General features: G+C 40.9%; 1 protein-coding gene across 1 annotated transcript in view; it reads right to left on the bottom strand.

The window, feature by feature from the left end:
* Window positions 1–20972, bottom strand: part of USP53 (ubiquitin specific peptidase 53) — a 68846-nt gene that overhangs the window by 38533 nt on the left and 9341 nt on the right. Inside the window, exons 2-7 of the mRNA XM_073603285.1 lie at window positions 14084–14176; window positions 13107–13241; window positions 7527–7640; window positions 7355–7437; window positions 562–667; window positions 5–151 (exon numbers count right to left, since the gene is read on the bottom strand). Coding sequence (XP_073459386.1) covers window positions 5–151; window positions 562–667; window positions 7355–7437; window positions 7527–7640; window positions 13107–13241; window positions 14084–14176 — 678 coding nt within the window. The remainder of the gene's footprint in view (window positions 1–4; window positions 152–561; window positions 668–7354; window positions 7438–7526; window positions 7641–13106; window positions 13242–14083; window positions 14177–20972) is intronic.

Genomic DNA, 20972 nt, shown 5'->3' with positions numbered 1-20972 from the left:
TTACCCCAGGCAAGTGAAGCTGTGTGGCCAAATTCCGTACAACGTCCTCTGTCAAATCAGAGTTTTCAGAATCCCAAACCAGACCAATAGTTACTATCTCTGGTCGGTTCATTAGCACTCGGCGGATTTTGATCTTTTGACCACAATTGCTCTATAATAAAAAAAAGGAATTAAAATGCAGTTTAAGTTGAATAGTTCAGTAAAATCTTTAGCTTCAAATAGATTTCTGGATGTCTTGTAGGTAATGCTTTATGCAATTACATTCATTTTCTAGTGGACTACATAAAAGAAATCTGAAGCACATTATATGCTTTATGCGCATATAGCATTTAGTTGGAGGTGTTTGATGCAATGATTGCTAGTAATCTGCACTTCAAAATAACGCTATTTTTAAAACGTGTAAATGCAGCGCAACAGCACTAAGCACTCCTATGTAAAGGAAAGACCATGGTAAAAACGACATTAAACTGTTTACATGTTAGAAAAGGCAATATCTGAATCAAAGATATGGCTCATAATTCAAATACACAATAGTTGAATATTAACCCGTAAATTACTTACAGGGCATTTTCTAAAGTCATCTGCAGTATTTGCAGCCTGCAGTAGCTCTGCAAACATCTCCGGCTTCAGACGTTCATGTCGCTCCATCATTCTGTCGACTTCATTACTGAATATATATATATTTAAAAAAAAAAAAAAGGGAGTTTAGGTGTTACAAAGGTTCCAGCACAGACATGTTCACTGTAGAATACACGCAACTGTCAAATAGCTTACTTCCACGCAAATACAAGCTTCTCTAAGGCCCCTTTCACACTGGGGCAGCGTCGACGGTAAAGCGCCGCTATTGTTAGCGGCACTTTACCGTCGGTATTCAGCCGCTAGTGGGGCGGTTTTACCCTCCGCTAACGGCTGAGAAAGGGTTAAAAACCACCGCAGAGCGCCTGCCAGCGCACCGCCCCAGTGTGAAAGGGACCTAAGGAGTGGAGATGGGGTTTGGAGAAGCCAGGCAAGAAACATGAAATAATTTCCCTTCCCTATACAAAGTTTATATTGCATCTTTAGTCTCAAAAAGTACTCTTTACACTTAAAAAGGGTGGTAAAAACCATGCAGTTCTGCAATTTTAATGCCGCCATTAAGCTGCAAAAACAGCAGACATGAGTGTACACATGGTGCAGGTTTGATGCATTGCATGCGCCACAACCACATACATGCAGTTATGACATGGTGGTGTAGGTTTTTAGGAGTTAAAACAGGCAGTGAGGAGGCAACACAAAACATTCTCAAACATCCTCTGAAGAGTGATCCACTGTGGAATGTAGACTAGCCCAAAAAAAAGAGTCAGGATGAAAAAAAAATAAATAAAATAAAAAAGTGAAGGCAATTAAGCCATTTTGTGTCTTTGTTCTCTTCTCAGATTGCATCTGTACCCCTTCCCCTTATCTTGTTCCCTTTTATTCACTTAAGCATGCATATGCAGTAATGTGCACTTTAAGCACCCGAATGTGAACTGTAAAAAGGAACAAATTTTAATTCAGTAGAGATTGCATTGATTGCCATGTAGATGACACGGGAATTTTAATTTCACACAATTGGTTAACTGAAGTAAATTATCACACAATTTATCGTGTCAACATTTTCAATTTCTTTAGCAGATCAGGATCACTGTTTTACTATAATGCAGTAATAGAGTAACACAACTGACAAGTAGATAGAATTATGCATGAAGCATTAAATAGGCAACCATGAGTGAAACCGTTATCTCAGACTATATTATTAAATATAACAGAGTTACATACTGTACATACGAAGGAACATTTTTACACACAGCCATTTATGTGATCCAGATACCCCTGCCAGAGAACAAAGCCAAATCCCCAACCTCCCACTAGGCTAGCAGGTTGATCAATAAAACTGATCAGGGAAACACAAATACCAATTGAACTAGCACGGCATGACATTAATTTCTATCACAAACTTGCTTCATGTTAAAACACTAACCAAAAGCCAAAAACCTCAACATTCCAAAACTACACATCCAAAATGTCTGTGCCAAAATGTAATTGATTCTTTGCTACTTCTCCATTTTGAATAATCATCTACAAGATGACTGAGAATAAAGAAACAATCTTGAAAGAAAATGAAATAAGGTATTCATAAGGCTCCATACAATTATATCACATGTACTCATTTCTACCAAAGGTAGAAAGCACAATAGTGAAGGCATGCAGTAGCTAAATTATAGAGAGATCACATAATCAGACATGCAGTAAAGTAGTTTTTGAAAACATTGACAGTAAATGATTTGCACTCTGGAGGTCAGGATTTATAAGCTAACAGCTCTTTGTAGCTCTTATAGCAAATTGAGGAAGGAGTACAACAAGGCAGCGCAGCAGCTCAGTGAAAGAACATCTGCTTGTGTCTGGAACCCTGGGCCCAAATAACATGGTGCACTTTCAGACTGAGTCACAATTGAAAAAGGCAGCAATTTAAATAAAACATTAACATGCTAAAAACCTCCCACGCCTCTGTAACTGTGCATTATTTATCCGAAGATTGGAAAAAAAAAAAAACTTTTCCTAACAAAAGCTTATAAAGCCTGTGACTCACTTGAAATCAGAGTGTATAGTGGAGTCATTTCCTGCCACTCATGGCTGAAAGAGAAATGTTTTTGACTGTTTTTTAGTCTAACATTTTCATATTAAATACTCTTTGCTTTTAAAAATGCTAGCAATTATAATGTGTTATATTTCTAAAAGCTGGGTAGTGTTCGAGCTTTTGGGTCCGTATTCACACATGTTCATGCTAAAGTGAAGATAAGGTTGCCAGTTTGGGCGCTTGCCTTCTAAATATGAGGAATGCCACCTTGTGGGTGAGTAAAGAGATGCCCTGTCTCACAGAAAAAGCATGAGTCGAGAGAAAATTCCACGGAGACTTTAGGGTACTCCAAATATCATCAATTAGAAATTAATAAAATTGGAAATATTTATCAATCATTGCAATAAAATCATAGGACTAAAAAGACAAGAGGCTGGTGCAAATTACTGGTCTCATGTATACAATAGGCAAAATTTTAACTGGGCTGGTTATTTCTCATAGTACTATATACACTACATTACTCCCTGCCTTTACACGCACATGAACTTTAATGCCATCCCAGTCTAATGCCCTGTACACACGATCGGACATTGATTGGACATTCCGACAACAAAATCTATGGATTTTTTCCGACGGATGTTGGCTCAAACTTGTCTTGCATACACACGGTCACACAAAGTTGTCAGAAAATCCAATCTTTCTGAACACGGTGACGTAAAACACGTACGTCAGGACTATAAACGGGGCAGTAGCCAATAGCTTTCGCCTCTTTATTATTTATTCTGAGCATGCGTGGCACTTTGTGCGTCGGATTTGTGTACACATGATCGGAATTTTGGACAACGGATTTTGTTGTCGGAAAATTTTATAGCAAGCTCTCAAACTTTGTGTGTCGGAAATTCCGATGTAAAATGTGTGATTGAGCCCACACACGGTCAGAATTTCCGACAAGGTCCTGTCACACATTTTCCGTCAGAAAATCCGACCGTGTGTACAGAGCATTAGTCTCGCTGTCTCCGCTCCAATTCATCACAAAGGTGTTCTATCAGGTTGAGGTCAGGACTCTTTGCAGACCAGTCAAGTTCCTCCACTCCAAACTCGCTCATCCATGTCTTTATGGACCTTGATTTGTGCACTGGTCCAAATCATTTTGTGGAGGGGGGATTATTGTGTGGGGTTTTTCTTTCAGGGGTTGAGCTTGGCCCCTTAGTTCCAGTGAAGGAAACTCTTAAGGTCTCAGCATACCAAGACATTTTGTACAATTTCTTGCTCCCAACTTTGTGGGAACAGTTTGAGGATGGCCCCTCCCTGTTCCAACATGACTGCGCACCAGTGAACAAACAAGGTCCATAAAGACATGGATGAGTGAGTTTGGGGTGAAGGAACTCGACTGGTCTGCAAAGAGTCCTAACCTCAACCCGATAGAACACCTTTGGGGTGAATTAGAGTGGAGACTGCGAGCCAGGGCTTCTTGTCCACATCAGTGCTTGACCTCACAAATGCGCTTCTGGATAAATGGTCAAACATTCCCATAGACACACTCCTAAACCTTGTTGAAGGTTGAAGCTTTTAATGCTGCAAAGGGTGGGCCAACTCAATATTGAACCTTATGGATTAAGAGTGGGATGTCATTAAAGTTCATGTGCGTGTAAAGGCAGTACTTTTGGTAATATAGTGTACACCAACTATTTTTGGAACTCAGACTTCATATACATGGGTGTACCAATCCGTACACCCGTGGAAAAGGGCCGTCTTCAACCCGCATGGGATGCAAAGGTGTTCTGTGGATCTGCATGCAGGCAGTCCCATTCATGTCTATGGGATGCAGTGGCTGCATGGACACTGCAGCTGGTTCCAATTTGACAGCCATGCAAGTGCATGTCCCAGAATGCACATTGTGTTAAGTGAAATGCCATCTGCATGGCTGTCAAGTTGGGATCAGTGTCTGTCCGTACAGAAAACCTACACATCCCACGCAGGCAAAAATGGCCCTTCACATGGGTGTACGAACCCATGTGAAGAAGGCCTTATATGCTGGCAATTGTTTGTAGTGTGTTATAGATTATTGCTCTCTATTTCTCCTGAGGAAGTGGACTGTTTATGCCCACAAAACCAGTCAAGTGTTTTTATTTATAATCCCATCAGTGTTTGACATCAGGAAAGTGGGACCTATGTGGCAACATGGACTATTGTGTTTATTCTGGGGTGTGGTTATACATATAGAGGGGATTTATCAACAAAAAGGGCACATCTAGAGCAACAAAGATCAATGTAATGCCTTCCATCTATATCCTGTGTGGCAGGTGAGGAAGAAATTTCAAGGAAGGAAAGGGATAGATTAGGGTGTACTGATCACACAGAGCCACCACAGCACCCACTGTTTCCACCAGAGGAGAGGTAGGCAACCTCAGCAACCTCTGGTTAAACCACAAATCACTTTATACCTCTGCCACTGGGAGAGATCCATGCCTGTGGCTGTTAGTTTTGCAAAGCCTCCTGAGGCATGTAGCAACAGCTGAAGTGCCAAGGTTGCCCACCCCTGCACTAAAGGATCCCTGTACCTACAGACAAATGAAAGCACAAATCTGGGATTGGAGAGTTTGAAGTTTCTCCTGTACTGTGTCTAGGACTAGACCCATACACTCCAAAAGAGAATTCTATTCCAGCAATGATTTCTGAAGGATCATTATCCATCTAAATTTGAAACCCTTGTATTTACTGGATAGTCAAGGCCAGACTGTCTGACAGAGCCTGTGCCAACTGCTCCCTTAGCAGGAGGTTGTCTAAGTATCCCACAACGGGAATGCCACAAGAACACATCAGGGCTAGTAATAGGGCCAACACCTTGTCAAATGTCCAAGATGCAGAGACCACAAATGGAGGAACCACAAACTGAACGTCATACCACACTATCAAAAACAAACCCCCCCCCCCCCCCCCCCCCAAAAAAAAAAAAAAAGTTTTGGTTGGATGAGGCTTTAAAAAGGTTCTTCAAATGAAAACCTTTCCTTAAAATAAAGCCCTCCAGCGGCACGCTGTCACAGCTGAGAGGGCCTTCATCTTCCGCCGGTCTTCCTTTCCGGGTTTGTAGACTGCGGCTATAAGAGTGGCCGGAGCCACAATCATGTCACTCACACATATGAACGTGGGGGCCCTCAGTTGCGGCACTCTGAAGTTCCAGCGCGGTATGCCGGACCTTCAGATCGCATGCGCTGGTGACGTCACCGACTGTATCCAGGGTGAATATCTCTAAACGGTGCACGTTTAGGAGATATTCATTTTACCTACGGCTCGATTCACACAGGGGCAACGTGACTTCGACCCGACTTATAACGCGACTTCAACCCGACTTATAACGCGACTTCAACCCGACTTATAACGCGACTTCAACCCGACTTATAACGCGACTTCAACCCGACTTATAACGCGACTTCAACCCGACTTATAACGCGACTTCAACCCGACTTATAACGCGACTTCAACCCGACTTATAACGCGACTTCAACCTGACTTATAACGCGACTTCAAGTCGCCCCCAGGCCCCCAGAATTTGCCTGTGGCCAATCAGAGCTCATCATCAACTCCTGGGAGGGAGGGAGGGGGAAGCATGTGAAGTGGTGACATTTTTTTTTACTACTTCCTGTGAAGTCGCTTTACTATAGATAGAGATCCGACTTGGAGGCGACTTCCATTGATTTTTATGAGTACAGGTCGCCTAGAAGTCGGATCAAAGTAGTACAGGGACCTTTTCTGAAGTCGGAGTAACTTCAGTAGTGTCAATTAAGACGCTCTCATTCACTGTAATGCAAATCTCTTCTTGGGGCGACTTGAGGGCTTACAAGTCGGATCCCAAGTCGTCCTAGTGTCAACCGACCCTACAGGTAAGCTTCATTATAATACCACTTTAAACAAGCTGAGGATAGAAGCTGCCTGTTTGCCATGCACAGCTGCTGTAGATTTCAGCTGCTCCCATTTTACATTTTCAGATACTTTAATAAGCTAATTTAGTAGATTATTATTGACGATTGCAGACTAGAAAGTGCACCTAATAGTACATTAAAAAGGTAAGAGTGCTATTAGTTAGGGTACATCCAATTCAAAGAACGTTAATTTTACATATTGCAGATTACTAGAGCTTAAAAGGGGTGGTTGCAATAGTTTTATTTTAAGGATTTTCACCTGGTGATCCTGCTAGCAAAACTTCCTATCCTAAAAGGAAGACACTAAATCACAGTACTGGATATATAAGGAGGAACAGCACTGTTACTCTAGCACAGGACATGCATTAATGAGGAGAGCTCCAGTCATTTGTGTGATTAATAAACACACACTCACCTGTCCCAGGATCCAGCAATGTGCTCACCCGAGCCATCTCTTCCCTCCCCGAGGCTGGCATCTTAAATTTTGAGCACTCGGCTGTGACAGCTTGCGGCTTCACAGCAGAGTGCCGCACAGTCCATTGTGGATGGTCCCAGTGTCTTCTGGGACCTGTGACGAGCGCACAAGAGGTTACAATGAACTGCATTTCTGGCAGGATCCAGATATTTTTCTGTACTTGCACGGAGTTTAAAAAAAAAAAAAAAAAAAAGAATGAAACATGGCGAATTGTGCAGGTACTGCAGTCGTACTGAGTCTTTGCTAAGATACACACTAAGGTTTTAATCAGGTAAAATCTGCAAATGTATAAATCCACACAAACATATGTACAATTTTAACTTTAAAAAAAAAAAAAAGTAACAGTAAAGCTTACAATCTTACCAAAGTGCTGTAGTAGAAATGTAACGAACAAACTCTGTAAAAGGCAAGGGATCAGATGATGCTCCACAGCTACGACAGACGCACTAAGAAAAGAAAATATTACATTTATAAAGCAAGGTAATAAAAGACAAATAAATGTGTGAGTCTTAAAGGTGAAAAACGAGGTTCCTACCTGCTCATAAAGAGTCATTGCAAACTTCTGATGGGTTATACAAGACTTTGAAGTGCACATGTCACCCTCACTATTTGGCACTATATGGAAATGAATTCTTTGTAGAATGTTCTCCTGAAAGTTACAATAAACACATTACATAAATTAGCCAATTTAGGAATGAACAAAGTAGGAAGCTAGGAAAAGAATTTGAATTGTACAGTTTACATTGTTTCACACTATTTCTGCTGGGTTTTAGATCATTTGCTATAAACTACTAATACAAAAGTTGTGTACCAGTACTTGTAATAATTAATATAGGTATATTAAATCTAGAACGCTGGCGACTGTGGTTTATAATAAATCACTAAAGTGAACCTCTCCTGTACTACTACCCTCTGCTTGCTCAGTAGTGAACCTGTCAGTAGTACCAACTTTATTCGCTATAGCGGAGGAGCAATTACAGTGCCTTGCAAAAAGTATTCACCCCCCTTTGCTTTATACCTATTTTGTTACATTACAACCTTTAGTTCAATGTTTTTTAAAAGCTGAATTATATGTGATGGATCAGAACATAATAGTTTAAGTTAGTGAAGTAAAATTAGAAAAATTATATACATAAAACTATTTTTCAGAAATTAAAAACGGATAATTGGCATGTGCGTATGTATTCACCCCCTTTGTTATGAAGCCCATAAAAAGCTCTGGTGCAACCAATTACCGTCAGAAGTCACATAATTAGTGAAATGACGTCCACTTGTGTGCAATCCAAGTGTCACATGGTCTGTCATTACATATACACACCTTTTTGAAAGGCCCCAGTGGCTGCAACACCTAAGCAAGAGGCACCAATAACCAAACACAGCCATGAAAACCAAGGAACTCTACAAACAAGTGACATTGTTGTTGAGAAGTACAAGTTAGGTTTAGGTTATAAAGAAAAAAAATAAATATCCAAATCGTTGATGATCCCTAGGAGCACCATCAAAAACGATCATAACCAAATGGAAAGAACATGGCACAACAGCAAACCTGCCAAGAGATGGCCGCACACCAAAACTCACGGACCGGGCAAGGAGGGCATTAATCAGAGAGGCAGCACAGGGATCCAAGGTAACCCTGGAGGAGCTGCAGAGTTCCACAGCAGAGACTGGAGTATCTGTACATAGAACGACAATAAGCCGTATGCTCCATAGAGTCGGGCTTTATGGCAGAGTGGCCAGAAGAAAGCCATTACTTTCAGCAAAAAACAAAATGGCATGTTTTGAGTTTGCAAAAATGCATGTGGGAAACTCCCAAAATGTATGGAGGAAGGTGCTCTGGTCTGATGAGACAAAAATTGAACTTTTTGGCCATCAAAGAAAACGCTATTTCTGGCGCAAACCCAACACATCATCCAAAGAACACCATCCCCACAGTGAAACATGATGGTGGCAGCATCATGCTGTGGGGATGTTTTTCAGCAATCAGGACTGGGAAACTGGTCAGAGTTGAGAGAAAGATGGATGGTGCTAAATACAGGGATATTCTTGAGCAAAACCTGTACCACTCTGTGTGTGATTTGAGGCTAGGACAGAGGTTCACCTTCCAGCAGGACAATGACTCCAAACACACTACTAAAGCAACACTTGAGTGGTTTAAGGGGAAACATATAAATGTGTTGGAATGGCCTAGTCAATGCCCAGACCTCAATCCAATAAAAAAAATCTGTGGTCAGACTTAAAAATTACTGTTTACAAGCGCAAACCATCCAACTTGAAGGAGCTGGAGCAGTTTTGCAAGGAGGAATGAAAAAAACAACACACACACACACACCACACACACATCTTTAAAAGTTGTGGGCATGTTCTGTAAAACATGAAAAATGCAGAGGGGGGTGAATACGTTTGCAAGGCACTGTAGAAGTTCTATTTAAGGCTACATTCACACTGGTGATTTAGGCCGATACAAATAGCGGCAGGAATCTTGATGGGTGCGCTCACCAGCCCGTTTACAAAAAAAAAAAATGACAGGTTGCTGGTGGCTGAAGGTAGTCGCAGCCGTCTGCACAGCCAGTGATCACCGCAGATAAATCGCTGGCTTTTTAGAGAGCCGCAAATAGATGCGGCCACCAGTGACCTGTAATTATAACCAATGGTGTTGACGGCCACTACGATTCGCACCAGACTAAATCACCAGTGTGAATGTGGCCTTAATCCTTCCTATGCATACACACCAAAACCCTTTTGACTTTTTTTCAGACAGAACTAAGCTTTACCTCTCATCTCTTAGCATTCTAATACCAGAGCTTTTATTGGTCACAGAGGCACAACTACTGGATGGCTAGGGCCTATATCCAAAAAGGTGAGGCATTGCTTTGCTTCAGGTCAAAGAAATGAAGGCCTTCTGCATGTGGACAGTAGGCCAGGGATCAGGAGGATGACATTGCACAACAAAACTAGTTAAGAGAAAAAATTAAATAACATATATATATACACACACACACACACACACACATATAGCGAGTTTTGTTGTTTTTTATTTACTACTTAAAGACCGGCCGCCGTCTGACGGCATCACAACGGTTCTCCTGCATGAATCGCCGTAGGTGTGCGGTGGCTCATGCAGGCTCAGTTGCAGGCAGGAGCATGCCCGCGGGTCGGGAGGACTCGATGTCCTCCAGCGGCCCGCGATTGCCTTGTACACAGGCAGAACGGGGAAATGCCTATGTAAACAAGGCATTTCCTCATTCTGAAAGGAGACATGACAGGGATCTACTGTTCCCAGTGGTCGGGAACAGTGATCACTGTCATGTCCCAGCAAGCCCATCCGCCCCACAGTTAGATACACTCATAGGGAACACAGTTAACCCCTTCCCTGACAGTGACATTTACACAGTAATCAGTGGCTATTTATAAAAAATAATTACTAAAGCGCTGATATGAACCTAATTAATGTGTAAGAACTGGTTCAGCTGCAACTATTTTGCATGTGGCAACAGAGCACATTTTTAAATAATACAATAATAATAATAGTGTGCTTAAATCCAACTATACATAATAATAAATAGTGCACAACAATGTGATAGCCAATAATCCACAGATGTGCTAAATAACCAATTACAAATGCTCCCTCCTCTATGAGTAGTGATGATAATAAAATGTAAAAAAAAGAAGAGTTCCAACAAAAAAAAAAAAAAAAAAAAACCACACCACCTAGGAATATAATTCCTATTCACCTTCAGAAAATAAAATCAAAAACCTGAGTCAAACAACACTTTCCAGAACATGGATCCTCACTCCGATGAGCTCATTAAAGTTTCCTGTGATTCAGATGGTCTGTTTTTCTCCCAAAATGATGATTCCGTGATTGAGATGAATTATATTCCTAGGTGGTGGTTTTTCTTCGTTGGAACTCTTTTTTTCACATCTTTATTATAATCACTGTGTGTGTATTTGGATTACAACTCTACTCATAGAGGAAGGAGCATTTGCAATTGGTTATTTAGCACATCAGTGGCTATTTATAGCTCTGATTGCTGTATAAATGTCACTGGTCCCAAAAAAAGTGTCCGATCTGTCTGCCGCAATGTCGAAGTCACACTAAAAAAAATAAATAAAATATAAATCGCAGATCACCGTCATTACTAGTAACAAAAAATAATAATCAAAATGCCATAAAAATGGCATAAATCTATTCTATTTTGTAGATGCTATAATTTTCGCGCAAACCAGTCAATATACGCTTATTGCGATTTTTTTTACCACAAATATGTAGAAGAATATATACATCGGCCTAAACTGATGAAGAAATTTGTTTTATTTTTTTTCTTAAATGTGGGATATTTATTATAGCTAAAAGTAAAAAATAGTGTTTTGTCGCTCTTTTTTGTTTATAGCGCAAAAAATAAAAAAAACGCAGAGGTGATCAAATATCACCAAAAGAAAGCCATTTTGTGAAAAAAAAAAAAATGTAATTTTGTTTGGGTACAGTGTTGAACGACCGCTCAATTGTCAGTTAAAGCGACGCAGTGTCGTATCGCAAAAAATGGCCCGGTCAGGAAGGGGGTAAATCCTTCTGGGGCTCAAGTGGTTAATATGCATACTAGCATGTGCAAAGTATTAACCAAGTAAGAAAGAACCCATTGAGTTTAGTTTTCATTCAAGTTTTATAAAAATTTTGTGCAGTAGCATTCCACAAATATATTTTAGGTGGGGCTCCCTTACACCTAGTTTACACCTGGGGGGGGGGGGAATTAAAAATAGGCGGTTGAGTTGCAGGTTTTTATTTCTTCCACTATGGAATGCTTTACAAATTTGTGTCATCATTCCAATTTTAGTATACATGTCCTGCTGAAGCAAGGACTTGAGGTACAGTTTTACCACCTTCCTCTGGACACCCCACTTAAGCTGCAAAGGCATCCAGACAATGTTGTACATAAGCCAGGGCAAAAATTATACTTCCATCGCGTTCTGTGGGCAGTATGTGGCCCATTCAATTCAATGGAGTTATATGCCACAACTGCCTGCAACCACATGCAATGCACACAGGTATGGCGCAATAGTGCAGGCCTTTTGGGGTTAAAAGATGCAGCAAGGAGACAACATATCACCTTCCCGGCAGTCTGTCAACCGCCCTCTGAAAAGCGATTCACCGCAGATGGCTTCTCAGAGAGGGAGCAAGGGCTGCTGCAAGTGAAAGAGCCCCTTTACTCCAATTTTTGAGGGGTTAGTTACAGTGTCAAAAAAGTAATGATATTGGCAATGAAAAAGGTATCTGGCTATCAAGGCAGTTAGCAGTACAAGAGGAATGCTAAATGTCAAAACTTTTTTCCCTGATGACTTTTTCTATGTGGTACTCTGGAAATAAAGCAATGAACAGTGCCGTGTAATTATACTCAAGCGTGGCCAAAAGTCACCGAGGACAGTTCTGAACTTGCAACAAGGCAGTTAAATCAATACTAAGACTAATAGGGCGTACACACGGTCGGACTTTGTTCGGACATTCCGACAACAAAATCCTAGGATTTCTTCTGACGGATGTTGGCTCAAACTTGTCTTGCATACACACGGTCACACAAAGTTGTCGGAAAATCCGATCGCTCTAAACGCGGTGACGTAAAACATGTACGTCGGGACTATAAACGGGGCAGTGGCCAATAGCTTTCATCTCTTTATTTATTCTGAGCATGCGTGGCACTTTGTCCGTCGGATTTGTGTACACACGATCGGAATTTCCGACAACGGATTTTGTTGTCGGAAAATTTTATCTCCTGCTGTCCAACTTTGTGTGTCGGAAAATCCGATGGAAAATGTCCGATGGAGCCCACACACGGTCGGAATTTCCGACAACACGCTCCGATCAGACATTTTCCATCGGAAAATCCGACCGTGTGTACGGGGCATAAGACTGTTTCCCCATAAAACCTCCTAAGTTTGTAATAAACATTTTACAAAACAGTCATTTAGTTACAAAAGCACAGTCAAAAAACTGCAATAAAGAGTACCAAAGACAAGTCTCTAAACTACATGAGTGTACTAATAGCCACAATTACACTTTCACTGCTTGTAGATCATTGTTCAAGGATTAGTGAAAAAGCAAATGAATCATAAGACTACTCACAAAACATTCTGCAGCATCATCCATGAGGCCAAGCTGAAAACGGTGTTCATCTTTAAAGCTCTCTGCAAGGGCAAGCCTCATAGCATCTGATGGGAGGACTTTTTCCCGACTTGTTTGGAACTGTGCAAATAACGACTGCAGGCAAATCACCAATAATAGTTAACAGAATTTACAATAAAATACAGCACTTTAAACACTAACAAAATCCTCACCCAAAGAAATCTAGTTGATTTTTTTTTAAATTACCAATGTAATATCTCATGCAACAGTATTTTTGTGACTTGTATTACTAGAATGCATCCTTAACTTTGTGGCCATGCGTGAAAGCACATGTAACTATACTGTTAAACCATAACAGAGGATAAATATACAGAGGGAAAAGACAAATATTATATTTCTACCAGGATCCTCTGAAATTGTATACATCCTTACTACCGAACAAAAGTCAGTCCACCTTTATAGATTTTAGCCCTTGGTGAACGCAAGGGACACTTCCCCACTAGAGTACCCCCAGGGACTTGAAGCACCAAACTCCATCTATACCCGACAATAGAAGAATCCTTGATGAAAATCTTAAAAATAAATAACACTAAGAAAAATCTGCCTTTATATAAAGCAGCACAAAGAGTAACTTGATATAGTAACCAAACAGCCATGATATTTATTCCCTTATTTTTATATCACTGTCTTGAGAGTGTTTGTGAGAACGTTGTCTTCATTTTTTTCTGGTGGAGGGATTGTGGATACCTTTAGATATTTTTGTATAGGTTTACTATTTCTCAATATAAATCTTGCACTTTTACTGCCCTCAGCCCTATGGTAACCATTATTACAACAGACTTTATGTGGTTATTTGGTTACTATTCTATGGGTAAGTGCACCAAGTTCTCTGCATTGAAGCCATACAAGGGGATGTGACAGCTTGTTAACAAATTGAATGCATGGGTACATCATTTTTCTATAACAATGTCAGTTACCTTTAAAGCACAAAATATACAGGCTTCTCCTAAACAAACATGTCCAGTCAGTCCACGTAAACTGCGTCGAAATATATCCAGCTGCCATAAAACCTGCAGAATAAACAGATTTCGAATTGAGATTTGCAAAACAAAAATATATCTGTAAGGAAGGCAAAACTTGACAGAGGAACATATTTAACAAAGGTAAGATCACTGCACATTGGTGTGTGTGTGTGTTGGAAGTGTCCGGTGCTTTTATATCTTAGGATAATTAGGCTGTACATTGAACAATACACTCAATATGCTTCAGCCTGGCCAGTCAGCAATACACACAACTCATAGAACACTAAATGTAAAATTTCCAACTGGAAACTGGCAGTCCACTGTTTTGAAGTGACTGGAAATGCATTTTTTTTTTTTTTTTAAAAAACAGGTTTATACTTACCTGTTCTGTGCAATAGAAGATAGAGCAGCCGAACCCCCTCTTCTTGGGCCCCCTGCCAGTGCTCCTGGCAAGTGCTCCCATAGAAAGCTACCTCCTATGGGGACACTCACACGTGCTCGCTCCCAAGCCTCACTGTCTGCATCTACAAACAGTGGGACTCGGACGCACCCCCTGCTTCCTCATCACTGGCTTTGATTGACTGCAAAGTCTGATAGACCAGTAAGTGAGGGGAGAGGAGAGCTGCAGACAGGCACAGTCCTGGATCAAATAAGGATTTACTAAAAGCAAATAGACTGTGCACTTAGTAAGTGAAGTTACGCTCATTTCCCCAGAGCTTAGTGAAGCTCTGAATTTCCATTATCCAGTTATGTGCATTTATCTTTACAGTTATATGCATGATCTTTACAAAGTGAAGCTTTACCATATTCACTAAGCTCTGGGAAAATTAGTGCAACTGCACTTGCAAAGTGTACAGTCTATGTGCCTTTAGTAAACCAACCCATATGGATCCAAATCACAGTAAAAGCCAATTAAAGGGTTACTAAATCCAGGACCCTGCATTCACTATATCTGGTCTCCCACAGAACACAGAAATGCATTTTTTTTTTTAGTAAATATAAACTGCTAAATACCTTTTCCCATCAGCAGTATATAGCAGTCTTGTGACTTCTATCAGTATCTGGTTAAAGCTTGTAGGAAGAGTTTTCATTCTCCCCTGACTGTCCTATGAGGCTGCAGGACATCTGACCCTCTGTCTGGACAGTGCTGATTGGCCCTGTGCTGATCACATGCACCCTCCCAAGAAAAACAAAACAAAACTCTAGCAATACACACCAAACTGAGCATGTGCAGTGACTCCAAAGGCTCCGTCTTATCAGAAGATGGATTACAGACAGTGAAAGAGGGGGAGAATCAAAGACGACTGGATCAAACAGCCTTTTTACACAATGCAGATTATTATTATACAGGATTTATACAGCGCCGACAGTTTGCGCAGCGCTTTACGACATTAGGGCAGGCAGTACAAATACAATACAATTCAATACAAGAGGAATCAGAGGGCCCTGCTCGTTAGAGCTTACAATCTAGGAGGGAGGGTCAAGTTATACAAAAGGGTAATAGCTGTGGGGGTGAGCTAATGGAGAAAAGAGTGCAGTTGTTAGATGGAGGCAGGATAGGCTTCTCTGAAGAGGAAAGTTTTCAGGGATTGTCTAAAAGTGGATACATTTGGAGACAGTCTGACAGATTGGGGTAGCGAATTCCAGAGGATGGGCGAGGCTCAGGAGAAGTCCTGGAGGCAGATATGGGAGGAGGTGATGAGGGAGCTAGAGAGCAGGAGGTCTTGAGAGGCATGAAGATGGCGATTAGGTTGGTATTTTGAGACTAGGTTAGTGATGTAGCTGGGGGCAGAGTTGTGGATGGCTTTGTAACTTATTGTTAGCATTTTGAATTTAATTTGTTCGGCGAGTGACAGCCAATAGAGGGATTGGCAGAGAGGGGTAGCAGACACTGAGCGGTTTATAAGGTGGACGAGTCTGGCAGCAGCATTCATGATGGACTGAAGGGGGGATAGTCTATTTAAAGGTAAGCCAATGAGAAGGGAGTTGCAGTAGTCAAGGCGAGAGATAATAGGATTTTTGTTACAGCTTACCTGTAAAATCCTTTTCTTTATCGTACATCATGGGACACAGAGCCTTAAGTAATTACTTAATGGGTTATAGGCCACCTTCAGGTGTTGACACTGGTAAACCCAATCAAAGGAAGTTCACTCCCCTATATAACCCTTCCTCCTTCCAGGAGCACATCAGTTTTTGTAGCAAAGCAATATACTTAAATCCCAAAAGAGGGGCGGGACCTCTGTGTCCCATGATGTACTCCAAGAAAAGGATTTTACAGGTAAGCTGTAATAAAAATCCTATTTTCTTTATCGTACATCATGGGACACAGGGCCTTAAGTAATTACTTAATGGGATGTCCCATAGCAATGCCACATGAAAGGTGGGAGAAAACAACCCACAGGGTACACCCAGACTTGAGGATCTATACTGCTGCTTGCAGCACACTGCGCCCAAAGGCAATAGTGCTCTGATTTATACCCCCTTGTATACACTTATTTTGTTACACAGTCTATACTAGACCTGTTTTACGTTACTAGATCTACAATTGATTCTTATGAATTTCAATGTACCAGATGTGCTTTTCTTTGCATTTTTTAGTTTCTACACTCTATGTTCTTTATTCAATAAAAAAAAAAAAAAAAAAAAAAAAAAACGAATATATACAAACTGCTGCTTTCCTTTAGTTCAGTGGCAGTTTAAAAAACAACTGCAAGTCCTGGGTTGGGTCTGCTGGCCCAGATGACTTTCAGTCCTCTGTGACCTGAACCACCCTTCTCCCATAGAAAACAAAAAAAACTAAATAATTTGTAGCACCAATTACAACATTATGTTCCATCACATTACATTGTACTTGTTCATTTATAATCATTTTTTAGAAATTTTTTTTAGCATAAATCTGCTTTTTTCGTTTTTTTTCTCCTGCATGCATCGTGATGATACAAGGTCAAAAAGGAAAACAGGTCTTTCTAAACTGAAAGAAAAACATTTATTATCCTGCACTACTATTTAAAAGTCACATTAAGGGCCCCATTCACACACAGTGCAATGGCTGGCACAATGCCAATCTATACCAAGACACATAAAAAGCAATTGTTTTCCCTATGCCCCATTCGCACTGCAACACAGCCAGTGGGGTGGTGCAGGGAGCTGCAATAAAATGCAGACATGCTGCATTTTATCACAACGCATAGGAAGGCACTGCATGTCACCACACAGCAGCACAACACATGGTGTTGCTGTGCAGTGACATGAATAAAGTACCACTTTGTGCACTTCAAGTAAAGCTGCCAATAAATAAAAAAATAGAAAAAAAATGGTAACAGACTGCAACACGCATCACACTGCCCCCTAATAACTGACAGCTGCCCACAAACTAAACTGCTCTGGTTGAATGTACAGGCAGTGTGGGCCCTTAAAGTGGATTGTAAAAGGGACAAGGTTTTTTTTTTTTTTTTTTTATCTTCATGCAATCTTAAAAAAAAAAAAAAACAAAAAAAAAAAAACAAAACCCTTGTGCAGCAGCCCCCCCCCCCCCCCCCGAGCCTCCTCTCGATCCAGCGACATCCATGAGAACCTTGCATCTCCAGGGTCTCACACTCCCGATTGGCTTTGGGCAGCAGTAGGAGCCACTGGCTCCCTGTTATTCAAAGCCAGTGAGCCAATCAGGAGACCGAAGGGGCAGGGCTAAGCTGCAGCTCCGTGTCAAGTGCGTGCCTGCTTGGGGCACCCAGCAGGAGGGAGGAGCCAGGAGCACTCGTGTGGGATGTGAGAATAGGAGGATCCGGGCTGCTCTGTGCAAAACCATGGCACAGAGCAGACAAGTATAACCTGTTTTTTTTTTTTTTTTTTTTTTTTTTTAATAAAACTTCAAAAATCACTTTAAAAAGGTAACTTTATACTCAGATCTTTGATGATTATATTTTGAAGCTGGTTGCTGGAAGACAGGCATCTTATCGTATGGTCATGGCTTCCACATAACTCCAGAAGAATTTACACAGGGTTCAGATGCTCCTGGACTGTGGGAAAGCTACAGTATAAAACACTAGAGACAACGGCGCTCCATTTAAAGGCCAAGTTCCCCTTTTAAATAAAAGGGCCCAAGTAGGTTAAACACTGTGCAGCTTAGAAAAAACTTTTAGTTTAAAATTCCATACCTGTAGGCCATGAGCAGCACTGCTAAAGCCTGGTTGAAAAACTCAGCTCGCCCCACCATCACAGGAGAAAGAGCTCTCCCTTATTCAAAACTCATGTGCAGGGTGCTCTCCTGCCATCTGTAAAAGCAGTGTGTCTGATGAGAGGATTAATAAAGTCAGTTTGCAGGAGCTGTTTTCAAGTAAAAATTAATGGGGCAGTGCAGTTTGCTACTTAATGAAATGCTGTCAATATGTCCATTCAGGAAAAAGGAAGAGTGTCTTCACAAACACCCCCCCCCCCCAACCCCCTATACTCCCCTTGCCTTCACTTCCTTGCTGTTCCTTCATTTCTCACACTCAGCACTAAACTCAAAAAAAGGTCAGTGACTAGGGGGAGCAGTGATGTTACAGCTCAGGCCTTGTAATTGGCTGCCAGGCCCAAGCATTGCCACAGGAGAGGTGGTCTACCCCAGAATGTAACTGATCAATGAAGAAGGAACAGCAGCATCCTGATGCGGTCTCCACATCTGAAATCATGTGCACTGTGCAAACTGAAGAACCTAGATGAAGAGTGCTGACCCTGTCTGCCAGTCTGCGTTGCATAATAAACTAAAAGACTAATAAAGACAGACTCAGAGACTTGGGCTACTTGCATATAGATGAATAATGATTTTAATAAAAAAATAGCAGAATCAACTTTTGTGAATAAGGATTGCTTGGACCTTGAAGAAGGGTAACACACCCTGAAAGCTTGTCCTGAAGAATTGTATGTTTGTGCAAATAAAAATAAATTGGACAGTACTCAATTGTTTTTTCGCAAGTGCACTAATATGGCTACAATCACCTCAAGCAATAAATACCTAGCTGGATTAAATTATTTGCCTTTAGCTCTAGTGGCAACTTGGTTTTCGAAAAAAAAAAACTTCTCAAACTCCCCATAAAACCATAAATGTAGAAGGGCCTGTAACAAAGGGTTTAGGAAAACACTAAACACTTTAATCTCATAAAGGAAAAAGGAAATGTATTATGAAGTCAATAAGAGTTCAAAACCATTTCCTTCCTTGGCCCTTAGGGCCTTTAATCAGCAATTCATTTTTGTGCTGGACAAGGAACCTTTCAACACCTAACCTAAAATGTACAAGGAAAAACCTACTACACTTTCAGTAACAGAGAAGATCTGTCAATTCCAATAATATACCTAAAAATATCATTTTTTTTTTTTTTTTTTTTACACATATTTCTTTGCTGATGCTGCCAGTAATACTACGCCAACAATTACAAACCGACATAGCTATCATAGAGCAACAGAGATCAGAAAAACTGACCAAACTTTGGCTGGTGCAGGCCACAGAAAGAAATCTTAGCAGCTTCCCAGTCGGCTTTACACTTTTTCCCCTCTTTTCAGATGATCCAGTTAAATCCCCAACCTTCCCACAGTTAGTGGAGCTTAAAGATATAGCTACATAGCAGATTTTAGCGACAATTCTAAAACTGTTAGTGAATAATCACAAAATGGACAGTTATAAGGCAGCCGTATGGCCTTATAACAGAAAAGAGGTAGACAACCTTTTGACTTTATAACCACATCAAAGAGGATCTGCCATGGAAACTGAAGCCCCCTGTGCTCCCTAAACACAAAGCCTTTGTTCAAGAAAAATTTGGATCAAAATATATATCTCATGCACACACAGGTTTTAGAAATAAGTGTTCACTGAGACCTGCATTTTAGAAACGGTAAACCCAAACAGTTGAAGCATGTTTTTACCGCCGTGCAGTGTGGCATTTACAGTGTTAAAACAGGTTGACTGCCTGTCAAATGCTTCTGAAAAGTAGTCCCATCTTGATCAACTTTCAGAGGTGCAATAATAACAGCCACACATCTAAACGTTGACTGAAGGATTACCAAAGCACAGCAGAGGCTCTTTGCCTTTTGGTCCTCTGACAGACAGACAGGCAGGCAGACTCCTATAGCATGTCCCTCCCAGGTGTCTGGGACCATCATGGTGGGGAATCAGCCAAGAGTGGAGGGAGAAGAACAAACATCCATTTGTTGATCTCCCCCTGTGAATAATGACACCACTTACCTGAAGCAAGCATGCTGATCAGGAATTCTGACTTGACTCAAGGTATTGAAGCCAAAGACAGGGAATGAGTGTCCCCTGCAGGAATGGCACCCACTGAATTCCTCCTAGATGTTTTCTTCAAAAATGTATTAACTCCAGCAATAAGAGTTTTTTCATGAACACCAATGCCCTGCAATGACCATGGATTCTATCCAGAACAGATTTTTTTTTTGGAACCTAACCCTTTAACAACCATTTGGCATACGATCAATTTACACAGAAAATTAATTTCTAGCATGACATGTCATTGCTGACATTGTTGCAATTATTTTTTTTTAAAATCACTTGCATGTCTAGACAAAAAGGAACTGGTTAGCACCAGCTGCAAAAACAGTGAAAGTAGCAGCACTGAATTGCTATGCAGCTCTGTGTATATTTTCTGCATGTGTTATTTTGTGAAGTCTAGATAATGTTTACTTTTTTTTCCCCCTTTTTTAAACGGTACATTTTACACTTTAGAAAAATTTGCCAAACACACGAGTATGTGAAAAACTTGGGAGAATATACCGTGCAACAACATATTCTGCAATATATGTCAATGGGCTAAATAACTGCAGCTGTGGCTCCGGGCACTGACGGGTGGATTTT

This window comes from Aquarana catesbeiana, linkage group LG01 (genome assembly GCF_042186555.1).
Source record: "Aquarana catesbeiana isolate 2022-GZ linkage group LG01, ASM4218655v1, whole genome shotgun sequence".
Taxonomy (NCBI): domain Eukaryota; kingdom Metazoa; phylum Chordata; class Amphibia; order Anura; family Ranidae; genus Aquarana; species Aquarana catesbeiana.
This window is presented reverse-complemented; position numbering and strand designations above follow the sequence as displayed.